At 39.4% G+C, this 24,595-nt stretch overlaps 1 protein-coding gene across 1 annotated transcript in view; it reads left to right on the top strand.

Moving 5' to 3' along the window:
• Positions 1 to 24,595, top strand: part of LOC150084411 (uncharacterized) — a 646,726-nt gene that overhangs the window by 236,114 nt on the left and 386,017 nt on the right. Inside the window, exon 2 of the mRNA XM_090376219.1 lies at positions 2,338 to 3,110. Within this exon, the coding sequence (XP_090232345.1) occupies positions 2,338 to 3,110 (773 nt within the window). The remainder of the gene's footprint in view (positions 1 to 2,337; positions 3,111 to 24,595) is intronic.

The raw sequence follows: 24,595 nt of genomic DNA, 5'->3' as shown, positions 1-24,595 counted from the left end.
TTACTACAGATCATTCAGATGTATCTTTCTCCAAGAGGTCGTTACCTCTTGGAGAAAGATATCAATCTACCAATCCCAGGTTCACTTAACTGTCTTTCATAACCCTTTGTTATGTTGTTATTTGGTTTTTAGGAGCTAAGCAACTAAGGCCATATTGCTCCGGCCTTAGTTGCTCAATATGGCCTTAGTTGCTCATTAGGCATTAGGCCAATATGGCCTTAGTTGCTCATTAGCAACTAAGGCCATATTGCTCCGGGATATGCGGTGGTTATTTCCTGACCTTTCCACGTCCTCCGTATTTGGTGGTGACGGGCTCGAACCCCGGTCTAATCAAGAAGCGTGTGCTACCACTGCTGCTCCTTCCCACCTGGCTACGGAGGCGCCCATAACCCTTAGCCTTCCCGTTACTTTTCTACTCTTAACTATTTTTCCCCTTTCTGTCTAGGGCCCCTTTTTTTGGCACTCCCTACATTTCTGCACTGCCCGACTTACTTTTCTCACTCTGTCTCTGCCATCCCCCTTTAGCCACACTCCCTCTTACACTTGCCACTTCTGTCTTTCTCACCCTGATGACACCAACTTTTTCTCCATCGTTTGAACCTCCTTCCCTATCCTCTCTACCAATCCCAGGAATTCACCTAATCGTCCGACTTTTCTATTCGTTAAAGAATTTACCATAATTATTTTGCTCCGTGTGTAAACCAAGCCTTGTTCCATAATTTCCTTGTTTAGTTCTCAGGGTAGCACAATCCTTTCATGTCTCCCGTCGTCTCCCAGGATAGCCATTTTCGTCTTTTTGCATTTGCGAAAATGTTGACAACTTACCAAAAAACCGCCACAGTGACCTGGTCTTTTTCCTACCCAAACGCTAGCCAATCGGGACTTATGTCCAGCCGCATAGATCAGACGCGTCTTAATCACCTGCATTTCACCGACCCATTGTTCTGTTTCCAGTAACCCGTTTCCGCTCGTTCATTAATGACCACTCCTTCCCTAGTGTGGGTGGCTGTTCTTTGTTTACTGTCATTTCACCCCTTTTTCTCTCACGGATCTACATTTACAGGGTGATTCACTACCAGTGCGACAAACTTGCAGGAGGTGTAGGGGGTACAACGACGAATCTGAATCACATAGCATTGCAGGGTCCGAAATGCCTTCGTCATGCGGTAGAGGACATTGAACGGGAGGTCGCGTGAACAGCGATCCCGTTGGAAGTCAGCATTTGCGAACCGGTTCCCGAGGCAGTAGGATGGACGAGTATTCAAACGTTGAACTGGCCGACATGCACCTCGCGTATGAAGCTGCGGACTTTAACGGGCGCGCCGCTCTGCGCTTGTACCAGAAACGTTTCCCGCACAGGCGTGCTCCTCATCATACGATTTTCGCACGCGTGCACAGAAGGTTACGTGAGACTGGTTGTTTCACGAGAGGTACCATGAATCGAGAGCGAACGACGAGGACGCCAGACAATGAGGAGAATGTCCTACGTCTTGCAGAAGGCAATCCGAGCGATAGGCCAAAGATTGGGTATTTCCCAATCCACTGTATGGAGGATACTGTCAGCAAACCAAATGAGTTCATACCATCTGCAACGCGTCCAATCATTGGAGCCTGCGGATTATCCACTCCGGAGGACTTTTGCTACTTGGTTTCTTCAACAGAAACGGTTCGCAAATGTTGACTTCCAGCGGGATCGCTGTTCACGCTACCTCCCGTTCAACGTCCTCTACCGCATGACGAAGGCATTTCGGACCCTGCAATGCTATGTGATTCCGATTCGTCTTTGTGCCTCCTACACCTCCTGCAAGTTTGTCGCACTGGTAGTGAATCACCCTGTATATGTTACTTTCTCTTCCATTTGACTGCTATTCAGTTTGCACATCTGTAATCGCTTATTTTCTAAATCTAGTATTTTTCCCATGTATTCTTCTCTTAAATGTCAAAAATTCCTTTCCAAATCAAGGATTAATTTTTTTCCAAATTACAAAAATTTCCCATAACCACTAAATATCCATATTTGTAAGACTGACGTCTTACAACATCAAGCTAGTTTGATAAAAAATATTCGTGAAAGCGATGGGCAAAAAAAAAGAGAAGGATTTTCTTATCGAGCAATTTCTTATTATATAATTGAACTGTTAACACTTTTGCCAATCATAATATAAACAGGTTTGCAGATTAAAGATTTACAGAAATTTTCTTTTTCTTTTTAATTTTAAAAGAGTTCACTTTAAGTTAAGTCATTCGTACTACTTTGCTTTTCATTTATAATCTCAATAATAAAAGATTTTTAAAATGTCTTCTTACTATTTACGAACTGCTATATTTTACTTTCAGAGTAACCGTTTCCACGAAGACAGCCACGTAAACAGCTACCATTATGCTAATGGCCACGACAGCAGAACGCTAACCTCCGTGACGGCGAAAGATGACTACAGTAATTCCACTCTTTGCGATTCTGGCGGTTTTGACAGTACCCCATCCCCTAAAAATGAACATAAACAATTAGTTGTGCCACTGAAAAATGGTCATGCTTGCGCCACGGACTGTGTAATGGGCGAATCGGTAAACCACGATGGGGTCGTGAACTTAGCGTTTCAGCCTAACGAAGAGAACGATTTGTCCCATAGAGGAACTCTCAGTTCTAATGAGACTGCACTGACGGAAAAGAACAATGTACAAACGGCACGAGATGATGTAGAAGAAAATGAAGAGGAACAGAATGCTCAGAACTTAGGTGCTTTGATAGGAGAAGGTAAAATTCTTAATAACGTGTTTACGACTGAAATCGCGATACCCGAAGACGCTTTAATAAATTATAATACGGGAAGGATACGAGCCAAAAGAAAGAGTATGCAGAAATCCAAGGATGTAGAAGAAAAGATCCCAATGGAACAAGTAAATATAGGAATTCCGTCTTTCAGTGATTGCACAGATAAGGCACAGGAGGCAAATGCACAAAAAGAACAAGAGAAATGTGAAGTGAACAGTTCAACGATTCCCGTTACCAGTCCAGTGACTAGTGAAAAACTAGCTCAGCAAATTAATGGAACTAGAAAATCGTTTGAGGAATACTTTATTCCTGTGAATACACACAAAAAGTTCCTCAGGTGAGCACTCGATAATATTCGAATAAATGAATTATTTATATTAAATTGTACAGTATTTTATTGTTAAATTTTTGTTTTATACATTTGTGATCAGGAAAACTAGATAATCATACAAAGATAAAAAGTGTAATATTACTTTGAGTGAACCAGTTTTTGGTTGAGCTGGAAAAAAAAAAAAAAAAATCGAACCGTTTTGCGCTTTAAGCAGAAACACTCAACAAAAATCACTCGTATTTAAAGGTGTTAACAAATCTGGATAGCATTTAGGAAAAGATAGAAATATATATATATATATAATAAACACCAAAAATATTGTCCAAAAATGTGAACTTTTTTTTCAGGGACAAATCAGTGCGCAAAATGAACAAGAGCATGCTGGAACGGCGCTGCGATTATTGTCACGCATCAGTAATGTCGTGTACCTACTTGATTATTAAATACTGTATAGATAGTTTATTAGCGAGCGTTCCGTTTGGCAAAATTTTCCATTTCGACCCCTGGTCATAATGTGCTAAAAGCACTAGTTGAAACGAGACAAAAACTTTCGTCTTAACCAAAGAAGTGATTAGCATTATAGTATAGTGCATTTTGTTTAAAGATAAGCAGTTTTATACTACGAGGGGTAATCATTTAATTCGCAGAATGGTGCAAGATCTTATCTTAATTGTCATCGTCTGAATCTCCTATGGATTTCTCCCTTGAACTTTACACACTTTCGCCACCGTCGTACCGACGCATTAATTGCTTCTTGCAAGCCATTTTTCGAAAGACTGCGAAGTGCTTCCGTTTGTGGCTCTACCAGCATTGCGAAACGCTTGCCTTTCAGCGCTTTCTTCAGACGTGGAAACAGGGAGAATCACACGGGGATAAGTCCGGTGAAGAAGGGGATGTGGCAGAACTTCGGCACCTATCGCATTGATCACTGACTGCACAATATTAGCCGTATGGGGCTTGGAATTGTCTTGATGGAGAAACCACTCCACACTGGAAAGTTCGGTCACACTGGAATATGGCCATCCTACCGAAACACTCATTACCATACACTTCATTTATCTCTTTAACTGTTTCCGATGCATTTAAGCACCACCTGACACAATAACGAATCGCATATCGCTGTTCAATCTATATATCTGGCATGATACTTGCTTGAAAACGATCGTCAGTGTCACGCGGCTAAAAAAAACTCTTCAGGCAACACTAGCTCGGAAAGTACTGGCATGCGAACACAGTCTGCTCAGTAGCGATCAGGGAGAGCGCCTCTAGCGGCAGTTAAGGAAAGTTTTCACAGTACACATAAAACCTTGCACAAGTACGCGAATTAAATGACCCCCCACCTCGTATATTTGTGTAGCATCACATTGCTATTCTTAAACAAAGCGCCTTACGGAGCGGAATGTCCTCGTCATGCGGTTGTACACAACTGATCAGCATTATAAAAATAGATGAATCACCATCTGTATAAAAAGAAAATTGCATTCACCGTTATTGAACATTTAACTCTTCTTTATCAAAGAACATTTAAATAATAAATTGCGCATACTAATCATACACTTACGCTTAAAAAGAATACACTTAAATAGAAAGGGTGCAAGAATATTTGCTGATGCTATCGAGGCAGAGTTAGATGGGTTGGAAAACTGCTAGCTTGGGGGGAGGGGATACACGGACTAATAGATTAACAGTAGCCGCTGGCAGAGGTAAAAGTGATTCTTGCACTGCTTCTATTGAAATGCAATTGAGCAGCAGCCTGGAAAGCAAGGCAATGGGGGGGGGGATTTCCACGACTGCTGAGAGTCATAGTGGTACAAATAAATACGTGGGCTGTGTTAGGGTAACTAAGAGTAGTTGCTGGGAAATCAGAGACATGGTGTTACACAGACATAAGCAGTGCAGAACTGAAATTTGGGGGGTACAATGTGTACATAAAGGATAGAAAGGACAGGAAGGGAGGAGGGGTTATGCTGTTAGTTAAGAAACATAAAATCTAAGGAAGTGCATCCAATTGATGTTGGTGGACAATGCAATGTTGAGTCTGTTTGGTGTGACATAAGCACTGGGAAAGGAAAAATGAGAGTAGGTGTGTGTTATAGACCAAATGAATCTGATGCGTATAATGAGCAATTGTGCAAAGAAATAGAGTGCGCCAGTAAATCAGTGTCTTATAATGGGATATTTCAATTTGATAGAGATTGACTGGAATTTGTGGGTTGGTCACTCACATACTAGCAAGGCTTTTGTCTATTTATTAGATGATTGTTTTATACAGCAGCAGCATGTTCGGGAGGCAACTAGAGGGAGTAATACTCTTGATCTGATTATCAGTAGTGATTCTTCATGCATCAAGAAGCTGCAGATAAAGGAACCACCAGGTGGCAGTGATCACACTGTGCTGAAATGGGATTTACTCAAAGAGGAAACTACCATCAAGGTAAAGGGATGGGTTTTTGCTTTCTTAAAGGTGACTACGATGGTCTGAGACAGTATTTAAATTCTATACGGTGAGACCAACTGATGATGTTATCAACAGCAAATTCAAAACGGGAAGCATTCAAAGAATTAATCTTGGAAGCTATTAGGCTTTTTATACCAACAAAGAAATATCGTTCAAGATTTAGGCCTAAATGGATGTCAGATGAACTAATTAGACATGCAGCAGAGAAGAAAAATGCATGGGATACATATAAATTAACATGTGACACAGAAGCCTATGATAGATATAAGCTGGTCTGTGACCAAGTTACAAAGGAGGTTAGGCAAGCGAAGGTAGATTACGAGAGATCTTTGGCAAAGGATGCAAAGAAAAACAGCAAAGAGTTCTTTACTTATGTAAACTCTAGAAAAAAAGGGAATGAATCAGATTGGTCCCTTGATATCGATGGTTCAACTGTTGATGATCCTGCTCAGGTAGCTAACAAACTAAATGAATATTTTGCATCTACATTCACACATGAGGAGTTATTCAGGGAGGGGAATGCCAGAGGTGCATTCAACTCTGGCAGTAAGCTAGATAATCTTGTAATAACTGAGAGTAAAGTGGAGGAGAAATTCTTGAAGATAAACATAAGAAAGGCACCTGGGGTTAATGGAATCTATCCAGTTATATTAAAGGAGTAAGCAAACCCTTAGTCATAATTATGAGAACTTCCCTGGACTCAGGGGGGGGGGTACCTATGGACTGGAGATGTGCAAATGTGACCCCAATCCACAAAGGAGGATCAAAGGGAGACACAGGTAATTACAGACCTGTTAGTTTAATAGACTGTACAATAAAGATCTTATTTATTTAAATTCTGTTCCAGGGAAATTAATGGATGGAAGCACTGGTTAAAGAAGCATTGCAGGATCATCTAGACAAGACATCAGTTATAGCTCGGACATAGCATGGGTTTGTTAAGGGGAAGTCTTGTCTCACATATTTGATTGGATACTATGATGTAGTCACAAAGGAACTGGATACAAAGAATAACTTTGATTCCTATTTGGACCTTAGAAAGGCCTTTGATACTGTTATACATGGAAGACTGCTGCACAAATTGGAGCAGTGTAGCATTGGAGGCAAATTGCTGCTATGGATAAAGGGATGGTTGAGTGGGAGAAGACAGAGAGTGGTAATCAATGGACACTGCTCTTCGTGGACTAATGTTATTAGTGGAGTCCCTCAGGGTTCAGTGTTGGGTCCATTGTTGTTTTCTGTATTTATAAATGATACTGATGATGGTATATCAAGCTTAATGTCCAAGTTTGCAGACGATACGAAGGTTGGCAGAGTTGTTAATGACACTAATGATAATACACTGCTCCAACAGGATCTAGAAAAGTTGAGCAGATGGGCTGAGAGTTGGAAAATTAAGTTTAACATTGACAAATGTCAAGTACTACACATGTGAACCAGTAATCCCAGAGTAACGTATCAACTCTGTGGTACCACACTGACAGTGGTAGAGAATGAAAAGGACCTGGGAGTAATTGTGCAGGCAGATATGAAATTTTCTGAGCAGTGCAGACGGGCTGCAAGAGTAGCTCATGGTGTCTTGTCAATGATATACAGGAATTTTTCTAGCAGGGATAAGGAGGTGATTATCCCCTTGTATAAGGCAATGGTTAGGCCACCACCTTGAGTACTGAAAAAAGGTCTGGAGGCCTCATTTTAAGAAGGATGTAGGGCTGTTCGAACGAGTACAGAGAAGGGCAACAAGATTATTGAACAAAACAAGGGGTTCCTCTTACGAAGAAAAGCCTAAATTTTTAAAATTACAGCTTCTGGAGACCAGGCACCTGCGAGGTGATCTGATTGAGGTATATAAAGCGTTGAATGGTTTCAGCATGCTCAATGCTAATGGGATTCTTCCTCTTGCTCAGAATAATCACCTGAGAGGGCATAAATTCAGATTGAGGAAAGACGGTTGTAGGAAAGATGTGAGGAAGTTTGCCTTTAGCCAGCGGGTGGTTGATTGCTGGAACAAACTTCCATCTGTCGTTGTAGAAGTTGATAGCTTAAATAGATTCAAGGCAGAACTTGACAAACATTTGGAGCGAGGGGATGGGTGAAACAGTTTTTTTTTTTTTTTTTTGGCTGATGCTATATAAGCTTGCTTTCTTGCATCATGTGCCCATGCTAATGCTAAAAAAGCAACAGACATGCAAGTTTTATAAACAGATTTTCCGTACGATTCATAAAAATGATTCAAAGTAAAGCAAAAGGTAAAGTTTCTTCTCGCCCAAGAAAAGCTGTGGAAAAAGTCATGCAAGTTATTCGCTGGACCACTTTAATCACGATGTATAAGACTAACAATCCAGGATTCCTTTATCTATGATAAAAAAAAGTACTAACTATATCTAAATTAATCTTGGTATTAACATAAAAATTAAATTTTAATTGGCAAACAGAAACTTTAAGAAGAAATTCTTGACGAAATGGGATTATGTAGAAGAAATCTCAAAAGCGAAGAAACGTTTTAATGGAAAGAAGCGACGCCATACCTAAAAAACGAAGTACTTAAGGGAAATACTTAACGAATACAAATAAAATATCATACAATATTTTTAATATATGAAATATGGTTTTCGTTCAAAATCCGCCACCCGCCGGGATTGAGGGTTGCCAGATATCAAAATTTTTCGCAATACCTACTAATTGAGCATTTTCAGAGGAGCTCCTCTCAATAAATATTTGTCTGTCTTCTCCTTTCATCTGTTTTTGCAGGATTTAAATTGCACGGATAATGTAATGGCCGTAATTCTCACAAGAAAATAAACTTGCCTTTGTAATGAATTTCACTTGTATTCGGCTATTTTCAACAGGGAGTGCTAGCTATATTACAACTTTGAAAATCCTGATTTCTTATATCCATGACACACCCCGCATCGAACAATTTACACAACTGTTTTGTGAGTGTGTGTGTGTGTGAGTAACATAGTGCAATACTAGGGTAACTCGTCGCAAAGGCAAGTTTTTTTTTTCTGCTGTGAAAATTAAGAATATTGCATTATCTATGCATTTTAAATACTGCTATCGTAAAAAACAGATTAAAGGACAAGATGGTCCTGCAGGAATCTTATTAAGAAAGAAATTTCACTGTTTTTATTTTACTTGTAATCTTAAAACAAATGCGATCACTTTTATTGAGCGCCGGATTACTTTCTTAAATATTTCTGGAATGTAAAATATATGCTGGATTTTAAATTGCCGGATTTTACAGTTTACTATACACATTTTCTAATGGAATAGTTTCTTTGGAATATCATCGATTTGGCTGAAACAAGAAGAAATGAATCACTTATAAGTTTATCAAATGGAAATCTGCTGTACACCAATGGAAACAGTGAAAGAAGCGAAGGTGGAGTTGGCTTTCTTGTCCATAAAGATAAAAAAAAACAAGATTTTGGAATTCAAAATTACATCACCAAGTGTCAAGACTACTACTCAGGATTTCTAAGAGGTACAAGCTAAAGGTTATAATGATTTATGCACCAACATCGAGCCACGATGATGAAGAGGTTAAAAAAATGTACACCGAAATTGAGAGTCTTTTAGATGAGCAGAAACCCACTACACTATCATTATGGGGAACTTCAATGCTAAGGTTGGAAAGAGACAAAACTGTGCAGAAAGGGGAACTATAGGAGGAAATTTTGGAATTGGTGAAAGAGGTGAAAGACTTGTGGAATTTTCAGAATCGCGAGGATTGTCAGTAATGAACACACTTTTTTCAAGAAAAGGATGAACAGAAAGTGGACATGGAAGAGCCCAAATGGATTAACAACTAATGAAATCGAGTTCATCCTCACTAACAGAAGATATATCGTGAATGATGTTACCGTCCTGAACTAGGTAAACGTGGGAAGTGATCACAGAATGGTAAGATGCACGCTTGATATAAATGTAAGAAAAGAAAGTAAAAAATTGACTCGAGTAAATAATACGAAGATCTTTGAGATAACAGAAGAAGAGAAAAAGCAGTATGTACTGGAACTTAAGAACAAGTTTGGGCTTCTGCAGACTACTCAGGATCAAGATATCGACGAAGAATATTACAACTTTCTGAAAGTGATAAAGCCCAAGAAACCTATAGGTAAAAAGAAATCCAAAGAAGAAAAAATTAGTCAAGAAACACTTGTCATGATGAACCGAAGACGACAAATGAAGAGCAAGATAAACACTGACAAGGAGAAAATTGAGTATACTGAGTTATGCAAAGCCATTAGAAAGAGACTCAGAGAGGACATAAGAAGATTTAACACAAGAAAAGTAGAACAAGCATTAAGGGAAAACAAAGGACTTAAATCAGCAGCCATGAGCAGTAATACAAAGAGGCAAATGTTACTGAAACTGAAGAATAGCGATGGTGTACTTATAAATAGCAGAGAAGGCATAGTTCAAATAGCAGAAGACTATTATAGAAAATTATACAAGGAGCGAGGGGATGACGCCAGCAGTGGGGAAGATGGATCGCAAATTAGTAACACATACGACATACCTGATATCCTTCCTGATGAGGTAGAACATGCGTTGATGAAAATGAAGAATCAGAAAGCCCCGGGGAAAGACGAAGTTACTGTAGAGGTGTAAAATTGGGTGTAAATGACACAAAACTGGCAAGACTCTTCATTAATTGCATCAGAAAAGGTGTGACGCCTAAGGAGCAGAATAATGCAATCATAGTTCTGCTGCATAAGAAAGGAGATAAATCAGAAATTGGAAATTATAGACCAATTAGCTTGTTGTCTCACATCTGCAAGTTGTTCAGAAGGGTCATTACTAACAGATTAGAAAGAATACTTGATGAGAATCAACCGAAAGAGCAAGCTGGCTTTAGGACAGGATTCTCAACTATGGACCACCTTCACGTAATATCACAGCTAATGGAGAAAGCAAATGAATATAAAACACTGTTATGCCTGGCATTTGTGGATTATGAAAAGACATTTGACTCCATACAGCATAAGGCAATGTTTCGGGCACTGGAAAGACAAGCCATAGACAGCCCATATATTATGATTTTGAAAAAAATATATGAGAACGCTAACTCCTTTATTAGACTAGACAAAGACAGTAGCAAATTTAAAATTGAGAAAGGAGTTCGATAAGGAGACACAATCAGTTATGCAGATTTGGTAAGGATTTTGAACTAAAAATGAATATGGCTAAAACAAAAGTAATGATGAATAAGTATGCCACAGAAAGGGATATAATGATTGAAGCAGCAGTAATTGAAAAGGTGGAGTTGTATACTTATCTGGGACATGTCATTAGCTGTAATAATGATAAATGGCTGGAAGTTCTGAGGAGAATAAATTTTGGATGGATATAGCATTGAGGAAATATAGTTACATAGTGAGGAGCAATATCCCAATTTGTCTGAAACGTAAAATGATGAGCCAATGTATAGTCCCCACCATGACATGGAAGTGAAACTTGGGCACTCATCAAAAGAATGGAAGAGAAGCTGAGAACTACTCAGCAAAGAATGGAACGAATTATATTGGGAATCAGACTGTTAGATAAAAAAGAAGAGAAACACATGGATTAGGCAGCAAACTCAAGTAAAGGATATTCTTATCAAAACTAAAGAACTAAAATGGTCTTGGGCAGGACACAGCGCGAAGACAGTGGTTTTCAACATTTTTTTAATAACGGCACCCCTAACTCATTTATTTTATTTTGCGGCACCCCTACTCAATTTGCTGCCTGTTAGATCCGATTCTCTGTGTGTATATATATATATATATATATATATATATATATATATATATATATATATATATATATATATATATATATATATATATATGATAGTTATTACATATATATAATTATAAAAATTACATTTCATAATACAAATTATATATACTGTATATATACAGTATATAATAATTTTATTCTTTATATAGAGGTACTAAATAAACATCAATTATAGATCACCACAAAATTGAAAAGATACTGTACACCCTTTTATAATGAAATCAACATATAAATTTAAAAAATAATAAGTTTAAGTAACTTAAATCCAAATTACGTGGCACCCCGATTGAAAACCACTCATGGACAGATGGACTAAGAAAATAACTGAATGGTACCCAAGAGGAGCTAGAAGAAAACCTGGAAGACGACTGAGACGGACAGATGAAATTCATGAGTTTGTGGGTAGCAAATGGATGGCCATTGCACAAAACAGAAGGAACTGGAAAGTTGCTGGAGAGGCCTTCACCCTGCAGTGGATTGAAAATGGCTGATAATGACACACAGTTTCTAATTCCCAAATTTTAATTTATTAACTCTAAATTAAAGTATGTTTGAAAGCTTTTTGCAGCACTAGAAGAAAATAATAAATGAAATAAAAAAGAGAGAAAAGAAGTGGTTCACATCTCTCATAACGATCTAGCTGAGCTATGAATATTTAAAGCTCTTAACCTTGACTGATTTCAGTAATTAAAAATTCGCTGCCTAAAGGAATTAAAGCGATGAACCCACGCGTTTGAAAATTATTTCAATCCTGTTTAGTCGATAACTAAATAAACACACCTTATTTACAAATAAACAAATTCCTGCGTAGTTTCAGCTTTTGCTATAGCTCCAACGACACTGGTGATTACTTGGAGGAACTAAAAATTACAGTCTTCCTTTAATTTTATGTTTGCAAAATCACTAAGCCCCAAAATCGCTTAGTTCTTTAAGGTCAATATTGGTAGTTTTTTAAATGTTCCATAGCTAGATATTTAAAGATCATTGCGAGATCATTTAAGCTGGCTTACCCTATAGAATTTCTTTTGTGATCTTTTATTATTACTAAATGGCCTTTCAGCACTAACCACCATTACTGGAAAAGTAAAAAAGAACATGACGGTTCTCTACTATTTTAAAATAATAATATTATTCTTATTTGATATAGTTTTCTTTGTATAATATTTATAATTTTATTTTATCTCGACAGACCGGTGGGGCTTAGTTTTTATGGGTCTTTAGTAAGCCTTGCTAATTCTTGCACCATGGCAAATACGCCCTTCTAATCAGCTCTAAAAAAGAGCATATAAAGAAGTAATTTAACTTGTTTGGATTTTGCTTAATGCTATTTTTATATTTACTCCAGTTTATATAAAGATTTTAATTACAAAACAGTAATTCGATTTTAAAGCTACTTAAGCCGAAATATCGGTGAAAACAGAACTTCATCTACTGATAAGTATTTCTTATTTTTAGCAATTTGCTAACGTTAGGCCTAATAAGTTGGCATTTGCTTGACATTTACGTAACAAGGCCTAAAACTACCTTATCAGAGCTGTTGTTGTAGTAGGGTTTTGGGAGCATCAGCGACTAAGGCCATATTGCTCCGTATATACTGTCTGTAAATTGCGTTGTCGAGTTTCTGGTTTGCCGGACGAAAAACCCAAGTTTCCGAGAGAAAAAACATGCTGCCCTCGCCTGAGACCGACCAACTTAGTCAGTTTGTGAAAAAGGCCCATAAAAATTCCTCATATCATCGACGGGACTCGAACTCAGGTCTTTTCCACCCGGTGTGTGGTGGACGGCAATTCTACCAACTGTGCTACCCACGAGAGCCTTATAACAGAAGATTACGGACTTCGAAAGCTTCCCGCAAATCAAGAAGCCAAGTCCAGCATTCAAATTTTTGCATAAAAATGATATCAATGACAATTCATTGATAAGTTCCAACAGACAAAAAGTGGATACAGACAATCAAATCTATCCTACTTTTCTGATATTTCATTCACTGACTAACCAGCAGACCTAAGTAAACTATCTCATTTATCATCCAGCGATACTTAGAGATTCTTGCTGGCTCTCAATGGTGAAAAATGCTTAATTGTGGAGATCCCTTGGCTGAAACATAGTCAGAAACACGGCATTTTTGAAACTCTCCTCCTTCGGTGGAATAAACATACAGCTTCCACCACATGCGACTCTAAATAGTTCTAAAGGTGTCATTGCTGAATGGGACCTCATGAATGTCTTAGAAGAACTTGTTCAAGAATAAAATGATCAGCAATTTACTTCAAGGTAAACACATGCTGATTAAGAAAAATGGCATTCTATTACCCGCATGAAGCATTATCCTTACATTTAACAACCGAACTCTACCAAGCTCAGCAAAAGCTGGCTATTTAAGCTGTAGAGTACGTCCTTATTTTCCTAATCCTTTAAGAAGTTACAAATGCTAAAAATGAAAAATATGGTCATTCCCCCCTTCAAAAAAACATGCAGCGGAGTACGAGTCTGGCTAAGATCCACAGAGCATAATTAAACAGAATGCCCAAGAGAAGTAACAAATTGGCCAAACTGCAATGGAAATTATGTAGCATACTGTACATCTTGCGAACACTAAAACATTGAGGGAGGGGGAAAAAATCCAGAAATGTGAAATGCAGAACAAAATGACTTATCAGGAAGCTAAAATCGTATTACCCGACATCTCGTTCTCTGCTTCAGCAGTAATGATTCTTTTGATAGCAAAATCTATGACTTAGACAAACGCAACGTAACGCACTGCCCGACAAAATTAACAGAACAAAATGTTTTTTCTTAAATATTTTATTGTGAACAGTATCGCCGAAGGCGAATATTTGATGTAATAGGCATCCCGGCAGGCAAATTCCAAGTATTCAATAGAAATCGATCCATCACCTTACAGAGCTGCACATTATTTATTTATTTATTTATTTATTATTATTATTATTAAATCCGTTTATTAAAAATAGCAAGTGTTTGCTTTCACCCCTTATACACAACCGACCGGCTAGAAGGGTGTACAAAATGCAAGAATTGCAATTATATACAATATGAGAAGGGTGTACAAAAAGCAAATATTACAATTATTTACAGTATTTACAATATAAGAAGAGTGTACAAAAATGCACGAATACAATTATTTACAGTATTTACAATATAAGAAGAGTGTACAAAAATGCACGAATACAATTATTTACAATATTTACACAAGTGCGTATATTTACAATATTGTTTACAAATTCACTCATTGTCAAGATTATAGTTGAAGTGAGCTGTGCGCTTCTGAGATGCTCTTCACTCTGTACTGCTTGCTTTCGGAGTATTTCATTTTTTTTTTTTTTTTTTTTTTTTTTGGCTTGGTCAGTGGATAGCCACATCTCCAATACTCAGGGTGGCAAGTCATCGTCGTTAGATCAGTGGTTCTCAACCCTTTTTTGCTCCTGGCACACTTCTAAGTTTCATTCACCCCTGTGGCCCCTACCCTCATATTGTTTAATTATAATAAATGTGATATTTATAATAAATATGTACTTTATCAACTGCACTTTTTTGTTTATAACATGTATTTTTTGTTTATAAAATATAAGGAATATTAATACTAAAAAGGAGGTTTATTAACTACAATCTTTATAATTTATAATAGAATTTTCAAACTTCAAAATTTATAATAGAATTTCTACTCATAATATTTTGTTTATTCACAATATACAATTATGCTCCTAACAAAAACTATTACAATAATATTATTGTCCCTTAGTTTGAGATAGCAGGCTATTGGACTACTTTAAATCGGGCAGTTGCAGGCGAAAGGGTCACGTTGACGTAATGTGTCACACAGTGTCGTCTCGGCACAATGGAAACAGTTTGTTTGCGCGTGTAGCACAGTGGTATTCTCACCATCCTCCCCACACCGGGTGGAAAAGGCCGGGGTTCGAATCCCGTTGATGACGCAAGGAACTTTAATAGGCTTTTTTCACTCTTTGACTGAGTTAGTCGGTTTCAGGCGTAGAAGCAAGGGTTTTCCTCCCCCAGAAACTGGGGTTTTTGTCGTCCAGCAAAACAGGCACATCGACCAGAAACACACGCAATTTATAGACATGATACAAATGGGTATATGTAAGAAATTACCGGGTGACCCTAATATAGTAGTTTAATATAATAATGGAAGCAGTTTCAGGAGACAGGAACCATTACAAGTTCAGCTGGCCAAGGTCGCCCGAAGGCTACATCAACTAGAACAAATCGCTATCTGGCTATAATACCAAGACCGAACCCTACGATATCCTGTCATGAAACGTCTCTTGAGGTTGCTGCGGCGACATTCATATTCACATGTTAAAATTAGCGGACCCCAGGGTTTTCCTCCATTAGTCGTTCGTAAACGTCTTGTGGTGAAGCCAACGAAAATGCCGGCCATACAAGGAAGCCAGGATCAAATTACATCTTGCCACACTAACAGTGGTCAAGTCTCTGTAAGTGCAATTGAGAAGAAATAGAAAAGGTATATACAGGGTGATTCACTACCAGTGCGACAAACTTGCAGGAGGTGTAGGGGGCACAAAGACGAATCGGCATCACATAGCATTGCAGGGTCCGAAATGCCTTCGTCATGCGGTAGAGGACGTTGAACGGGAGGTCGCGTGAACAGCGATCTCGCTGGAAGTCAGCATTTGCGAACCGTTTCTGTTGAAGAAACCAAGTATCAAAAGTCCTCAGGAGTGGATAATCCGCAGGCTCCAATGATTGGACGCGTTGCAGATGGTATGAACTCATTTGGTTTGTTGACAGTATCCTACATACAGTGGATTGGGGAAATACCCAATCGTTGGCCTGTCGCTCAAGTACTCGTACTCGGATTACCTTCTGCAAGACGTAGGACATTCCCCTCATTGTCTGGCGTCCTCGTCGTTCGCTCTCGATTCATGGTACCTCTCGTGAAACAACCAGTCTCACGTAACCTTCTGTGCACACGTGCGAAAATCGTATGATGAGGAGCACGCCTGTGCGGGAAACGTTCCTGGTACAAGCTCAGAGCGGCGCGCCCGTTAGTCGGCAGCTCCATACGCGAGGTGCATGTCGGCCAGTTCAACGTTTGAATACTCGTCCATCGCCTCGGGAACCGGTTCACAAATGCTGACTTCCAGCGGGATCGCTGTTCATGCGACCTTCCGTTCAACGTCCTCTACCGCATGACGAAGGCATTTCGGACCCTGCAATGCTATGTGATTCCGGTTCGTCTTTGTGCCCCCTACACCTCCTGCAAGTTTGTCGCACTGGTAGTGAATCACCCTGTATACAAGTTAGGTAAAGTATGGGTAATGGATGGGATTGGATAAATAGAATATAGAGTAGAAAAGAGAAGGATCACAGAGAGACCCATCATGAAACAGAATTTAGTAGAATGAAAAAGGAAAAGTAGCAGTACAGAAAGTGGAAGTTGTCTTCCTGTTACTTCTTCAAATTCTGAAGAAATGAAGTTCTTTACAGCGTATATTTACATCATATAAAACAGCAAAAGTCAAAGAGAGTGGAGGTAGTCGATTGTCTCCCCCTCATCTCCACAAACTCTGAAGAAATGAAGTAATGTACGGCATATAATTACATCAAATAAAAGTAGGAGCCATCGTCCAAACACATCTTCAAACCTTGAAGAGATGCAATTATTTACAACATGAAAAGTTGCAACTATTTACATCATATGGAAACTATCTATAACATCGGGAGTTGGTTTCCAGACATCTTCAAGCTTTGAAGAAAAGTAATAATTTAAAACATAATTTACAGCTTATTACATTACATAGTAATTACTAGTAACACACAAGATATCAAACTGACACTATATGACTGTACAAAATGACAAGTTAAATAGACAATTCAGTTACATCAATAAACTTCAGATGTAAGTAATTAACATATAGTAGTTAACTGAAGTAAAAAGGTAATAAAGAGGTTTAGCTAACAAACATCATATGAATTCAATTAATACCTCACACAAGACCAACAATTGTGGTCCAACAATTAGCCCAGCCAGAGCTAGCATCATGATCAATTTAACAATATTATGTCAATAACATATTATGCCAAAACAACTAAAGAAAATTAATTGTAATACATTGCAAACATGTCATCTGTATAACACATAATAACAAAAAAAAAAAAAAACCCTCGACTTCCAAAGTGAAAGTTCGAAAGGTCGCCAATTTCCCATAACTTCCAGTAGGTGAAAGTTCATAGGAACCCAAGTTAGAATTGTTTTAAGGACCCTAAGTTAACAATATAAATACATAATATGCATACAGTAACAAGGTATCACAAGATCTAGCAGGATCAATTCAATAACTTATAAAACTCATCAAAGGTTCTTTAATCGACTTCCATATGTGAAAGTTCGAGAGAAAGACGAGTACCAGTATATTCAGAGCTATATGATAGGTATCAGCAATGACTTCCAGCAGTCGCGAAAGTTCATGCGCACCTTGAGATTCACTAGATCAGTATAGTAGCCACATATGTAATGATGCTGCGGCGACAGGTGAAAACATATCCAACCGGACTGTGTTAAGAAGACTCACAAGGAACCCAGTGGTTTGTATGCTATTAATGCCAAACCACCGCAGAGCTCATCGAAACTGGTGCCATGAACATGTGACTGGGAGTCCAGACAAAAGGGATACAGTTCAATTCTCTGATATCATTGGCCAAGGTAATCATTGATTCCAGACATTATTTCATCTAACGAGAAATAAGACAACAAGGATTGCGATACCATTCCTCCAACTTCAGAGGAGGCAACACTGCCTCCACACTTATGGTGGAGGCAGTGTTCTCGTGTGTGGTGGAATAATGATCAACAGCCACACTCCTCTTCATGATTTTGATAGGGGGACTAACTGCGCAGAGGTACCGAGAACAGATCCGAACCCTATGTGTAACCTTTTAGGGGTGTGGTTGACCCCGATTTTATTTTCATGCACGACAACGCCACTGCACATGGAGCTCAAGTAATGAAGGGATATTTTGAAACTAAAGATATCTAATGAATGCCGTGGCCAACACAATCACCAGATTTAAATCTGATCGAACATGTTTGGGACGCCCTTGGGCGTTGCATTGCACGCCGACGGCCAACTCCTCGGCCACTTGGTGAGTTAACGTCGAGCACGGTTCATCGCTATACGCCGACCGGGCTAGCCAGGTGGATAAAGTGCCTGCCTGGCAACCCAAAGGTCGGTCGCGGGTTCGGATTCCGCCTCGGACTTGGATCTGAGTAAAATGCAAAAACTTTGGGAGGTGCATTATGGCCACAGAAGCCGATGCGCCAACAACTAACAAAAAAAAATTATCGCTATACTGATCATATGACCATATTTTCGCGTACCTTGTATCGACTTCTGTAATGTGACCTTTCTGGTAATTCTTATGCAACCCTTATACCTGTCTCCTCATTCCTTCGCTATTTTATTATTCTGTGATGCACCACCATAGCATATTTTGTCCCGCTTCTTTGCAAGCTGCATGAGCTACACCACGTTTTCCGTTAATTTTGTCAGTCAGTGTAGTAACAGTTTTGTCAATTCTTTCAGGAAATGCAAAACCTAAATAAGTAAAAAAAACCTACTCAGCAACAGCTATTGATTTCAAAGAACCACAAATGGATATGGATAACCAATTAGAACAAGAAGAATAAATCCTTGAGACACATACAGAAATGAAATTGATATGAATTCAGAGTAGGCCTTTTCCAAGGGAACGGGCAAAGCTGTAGAGGCTTCTGAAGCAATACCAAGGAAATTTATTATTTAAGAAACAAATACAATCCTACTGACATCTGTCTACAAGAAACCTACCTTACTATCAAAGTCAATAATACGATAAAATGCTCTTACCCTTTTTAGAAGAGAGAAAAACGATTCATAAGCTGCCCACGGTGGTGTTGCCATACTAATCAAGTCCAATTTTTCTATCTAAAAAAAGTGTGATATTTGGGCCAACCGAAAACTAATTCATCTGCCCATATGTATTATGTCCATAAATTGCGTGTGTTCTCCGGTCGATTTGTTTATTTTGATAGACGAAAAACCCGAGTTTCTGGGATGGGGATTGGGGGGAACCTTGCTGTCCACTGTTGAGACCGATCTCAGCCACGGATGAAAAAGCCCATAAAAGTCACTGGCGTCATTCACGGGAGTCAATGGTGTGGGAAGAACGGTGATGATGACCATTTTGTTGACGCCAGATATTTTCCATTTAAAGTAATTTTTACACATGTCTCGTTGGAAGTAGTTGCAGAATGTGTTTGTCGTTGAATAACTCTTAACTTTGATTTCAGTTTACCTTCCCTGAAAACCACTTTGTCCATAAAGAACCTCGGTGATTTACTGAGACAACTGCCATCTCCAGTTTGCCTATTAAGGGACATTAATGGACACCATCCTTTGTGGAGGTATTCAGAAACAGATGGATGAAGGCGATTAATCGAAACGTTATTAGACACCTACCACCATCCTGCTAAATACAAGCAGTAGCCGCTCTTAATGTGATTGGATTGATCCCATCCACCTGAAGTGCTTTTTTGTGTTTAACTGCAAACACAAAACCCCTTCCATTTTCCTTTCAGTTATCGCAAAGTAATTTAGTTTCCCATTGCAGTTTGATAAACTTCTGGCAATATTGATGAAGGTATATCAGGCTTCATGTCAAAGTTTGCAGATGATACAAAGGTTGGCAGGGTGTTTAACGTCAGTAAGCAGAGTGAGATACTGCAACAACGTCTAGGAAAATTGGGTAAATGGGCTGAGAAATGGCAGTTGAAGTTTAACATTGACAAATGCAAGGTACTGCACATGGGTAGCAGTAATCCCAGAGTAACTTATCAATTGTGTGGTACTACACTCAAAACAATGGAAAATGAAAAATACCTGGGGATAATTGTACAGTCAGATATGAAATTCTCTGAACAGTGCTTACATTCTGCCAGAACAGCTCATGGGGTTTTGTCAATCATATATAGAAAATTTGCTAGCAGGGACAAGGAGGGTGATTATCCCTTTGTACAAGACCATGATTAGGCCGTATCGTGAGTATTGCAAACAGGTCTGGAGGTCTCACTTTATAAAAGATATAGATATGTTGGAACGAGTGCATCATCCAGATTGTGAAGGGAGCAAAAGGGTGCTCTTACCTAGAAAGGCTTTATTTTTGCAAATTGCAGCTTCTGGAGACTAGACACCTGCAGGTTGATCTGATTGATGTGTTTAAGGCCCTGACTGGATGAGTAAGCTGAATGCTGAGACGGCACACACAAGGGGTATAAATTTAAGTTGAGGAAGGATGGTCGCAGGATAGATGTGCGGAAGTTTGCCTTCGGCCGTCTGGTAGTTGATTGTTGGAACAGGCTTCCGTCCGTTGTTATAATAGTAGTAGTAATGTCAGTGGAAGGTTTGAATAAATTCAAGGAAGAACTAGACAAGTTCTTGGACTGTATGGATGGGAGAAGGGTGTAGTGTGATGTATATAAGCTTGCTTTCTTGCATCGTTTGCCTAGTGGGTTATTTTCAGCAGTTAACCTCTCCATCTGCTCTCCCTGGCTGTATCCAAACTTCGAATTGTCGGTTTACCAGGATTCATTCACTAAACAGTGATCATTTTCCAATAATTTACAAGATATTAATAACAAAATACTCATATAGCAAGCCTTGCCGGAAGTGGCACTTTTCAAAGCAAACTACCACAATCTTCAGTTCACGTGTGAAATTAGATAATTTTATCCAGTCCTGACCGATATGGAGGCTGACTGGCGACTGATTACATAATAGCCGACCGGGCTAGCCGGGTGGGTAAAGTACCTGCCTAGCAACCCAAAGGTCGCGGGTTCGAATCCCGCCTCGGGCTTGGATCAAAGTACTGCAAAAACCTTGGGAGGTGCATTATGGCCACAGAAGCCGATGCTCCAACAACTACCAAAAAAAAAAAAAAAAAAAAAAAAATTACATAATAGCAAATGATAAATGCAGTAAGCGCCTCATTCCACAAATATCATCAACACGTTGAAGATGGACGAATCATTGGTCGAATCGAGGATGTACAGCAACTAAGAAGGAGAAAAACAACGCGTGGAACTGGTTCCACAAATATGCTACTACTATCAACCACATAACCTATAAACAACTTAGAGCAAAAACTCAACAAGTTATCATAAAATCAAAGAAATATCCCTAGACCAGATTCGCTTCATCCGTTCTAGAAAAACAGCCGCAATTTTCTAGAAAATGTTTATTAGAGTTCTTGGAGCCATTCAAATAAGTATAGGTTATTTAAATTCTGTGAAATACCTTGTAATATCGGTGATAATTCCAAAGATTTTGAACACCCTTCCCTTTCTATGTTCAAACCTGGAATTATCGCTCGATATCGCTTTCCAGCAGTCTTAATCTCTTGAGAGGATGATTGGTAACTAACTGGGGTAACTAATTGGTAACTAACTAAAGGTGCGCTTGCGCGAGTTGATGTATGTCGTGTTCGGTTATGCTCTTCATAGATAGCAAGTTTTAGTTACTTATCCCTGACCGTACAGCATGATTCAAATACCAATAGATTCCTCTTCTTCCGCCCAACACGGATGAGCCATCATCTCTATCATCAAACAAACAGGTACTTCATGTTTTATAGTTTTTTCTTATGCTATTGCTTCCATTATATTAGCTCTAACCCGTATACAGCCAGCAATCACTAGTGCCCTAAAGGCATATGACGACATCGTGGTCAACCTTGAGAAGTGAGAAGTCACAAAGCCCTGCGCTGCTGAACCCCCAGGGTACGTTAAACTCTCCTATTCTTTCAGCTTTAAAACCTCCCCTCTCAGCAGAAATACAGTGGTTGTGTCAATACTAATCCTCAGAAGTGAATATAAAGGCACTGTATAACCCGTCTTATTCCGACCCCCACAGGCAAACCATCGTCAAGAGAACGCCTAAAATACAAGCGGTTTTAATTCTTCACAGAAAAGTAATTAGTCGGACAATTTTTCAACCTAAAGGCTATGGCAGAATCAGAAATTTTGACAAGCAACCCCACGTGCTTCCGTTGTAAAGTAGATCATCAGGAAGCAGTAATCCAATGTACGTCATGTCGGCAATTTTACTGCGCGGCCTGCACCAAATGCGATATCAAGCGGTTCAACAAGCAGCGACGTCAAAAGTACATCTGCCCATTCTGCAAAGAAAGTAAAGAACAAATGACAAATGCAATGGAATATGTGGATATCCAGAATGACACGGAGGTCGAAAATAACCAAACAAAGGTCCAAACATCAAACTTTAGTCAGACTCACGCTGCAAGTCAAACTGACTCAGTAGCGGTTAACCCGCAGTGTGAAATGGACTCAGAGGTCTGCAGTCAACAACCAATCATCGCGACACATGAAAATCCTGTGGAATGCAGGAAAGAAAGCCAAGGGGAAAGTAACCTCCTTAATGATGAGCAAAACAGGTTCCTGAAATACATTGATGGCATCTGTACAGAACACATGAAATTGTTCCACATGCAAACTGCAGAATTTCTGGAAAACATAATGTGGAAACTCACATCAATCTCTGACAGTCTGCAGAATTTATCTGAAGAGAACCGGCAGCTTCGTGTACAGAACAATGACATGAAACAAGAAATAGGTCTCCTAACCAATGAAGTGCGTCAACTAGCAACCTTATCTTTGCCCAATGAAAATAGTATATCCAACAACGTGGCTCAGGGAACCTTGGAAAACAAGCCACAAGAAGTAGAATTGATACATGATTCCAACGCTAAAAGGAATTATAATCCCCAATTTTTGTATAATGCAATGCCTCATATGCCTGTCACCCTTAGCCCAATGGCAGCCGTTACACAAGGAGATAACAAACAGCTTAATAGCAGAGATGCAGGGCTGAATGACTGTAGCTCACCCAAACCTGCATCTAACAACACTGGGGGTAGCCACTCAAAGACCTCTCAGGTGGCCCTCTCCACAATACCGACTCAAAATACTACTAAACCTAAAAGGTTAAAGGGGATCCATACTGGAAAGGGTGCATCAAGACCCACATTTGCAGAAGTAGTCACCGGCAAAAAAGATGCTGAGAATAACCAAAATATCCCACCAGCAGGATTTATGGGCAACCTCTACTCCCTGGCATCTCTCACCGATCAACATGTTCACTCAAAAGAAACCAGGATGACATATTCAACATATCAGAAAATGGAACATGGAAGACAACAGGGCAATAGAGATGCCACAGAACTTTCCTGAAGGGAACTCGTTCTAATTCGTACAACATCACAGCAGTTCAGACTCGTGGTCGAATCTTTATATCTCGACTGGGACCGACTACTAAACCAGACAGCATTAAGGCCATGTTTACAGAAGTACATGGGATGAATATTGATGTGAGACAGAGAAGAACCAGGTATCCAACCTATGCCTCTTTCATCCTTACCTGCCACCCAGAGAAGATGAGCTTCGTACTGGATCCAAGGCTGTGGCCCCCTGGAACCCTCATCAAACCCTTCCTAGATCAGCAGCCAAGAACTGCAATAAACCACCGACATCAAACGCAATAGCAATTAAAGCTACCAAACTCCCAAGCCAACAAAACGCATGAGAAATCAAATAACTTCACTGAGAACAAACTTACCATAGGAAACAAACTGTCCACATATCGTTCAATCCAACTCTCAGCAGATTATAACGATAATCCCCAGAGCTTCAGACCGGTAAAGAATATCCCTGTACACATCGCAATGCACAGTAGACCAGTGCGAACCTTAAAAAGAGACCTGCCACCTGTACGAACTCCAGTTATTATGGCTACCACGATTCGAATTGTCTATCAAAATGCAAGGAGTATTTGTAACAAGCTAGACACTGTCGAACAGCTTCTCCTCTCTAAAACCTTTGATATTCTCTGCATTGCCGAAATGTGACTTGGAAACGGGCGGGACTCCGTTGCCTGTGCTCCTCAGGCTGGGTACCAGATGCTCAGTTCCCCCAGAGAGGATCGTAGAGGCGGGGGAGTTGCAATATTCTATAATACCACTATATTCTCATTGGCACATTCTGTAGTAACCCAATCCCTTGCATTTGAAGCTGATATGGTATCCCTCAAGCTCAATGCCAACCTGATAGACATAGCAACAGTATACATTCCACCAGGCCCAAACAGTGACATCATTGAAGATGTGATCCACTGGCTGGTAAATCACCTCC

Source organism: Mastigoproctus giganteus, chromosome 6 (assembly GCF_048544385.1).
Source record: "Mastigoproctus giganteus isolate SK-2022 chromosome 6, ASM4854438v1, whole genome shotgun sequence".
Classification (NCBI taxonomy): Eukaryota; Metazoa; Arthropoda; class Arachnida; order Uropygi; family Thelyphonidae; genus Mastigoproctus; species Mastigoproctus giganteus.
The sequence above is the reverse complement of the archived record's forward strand: the minus strand, read 5'-3'. Positions and strand labels throughout refer to the sequence as shown.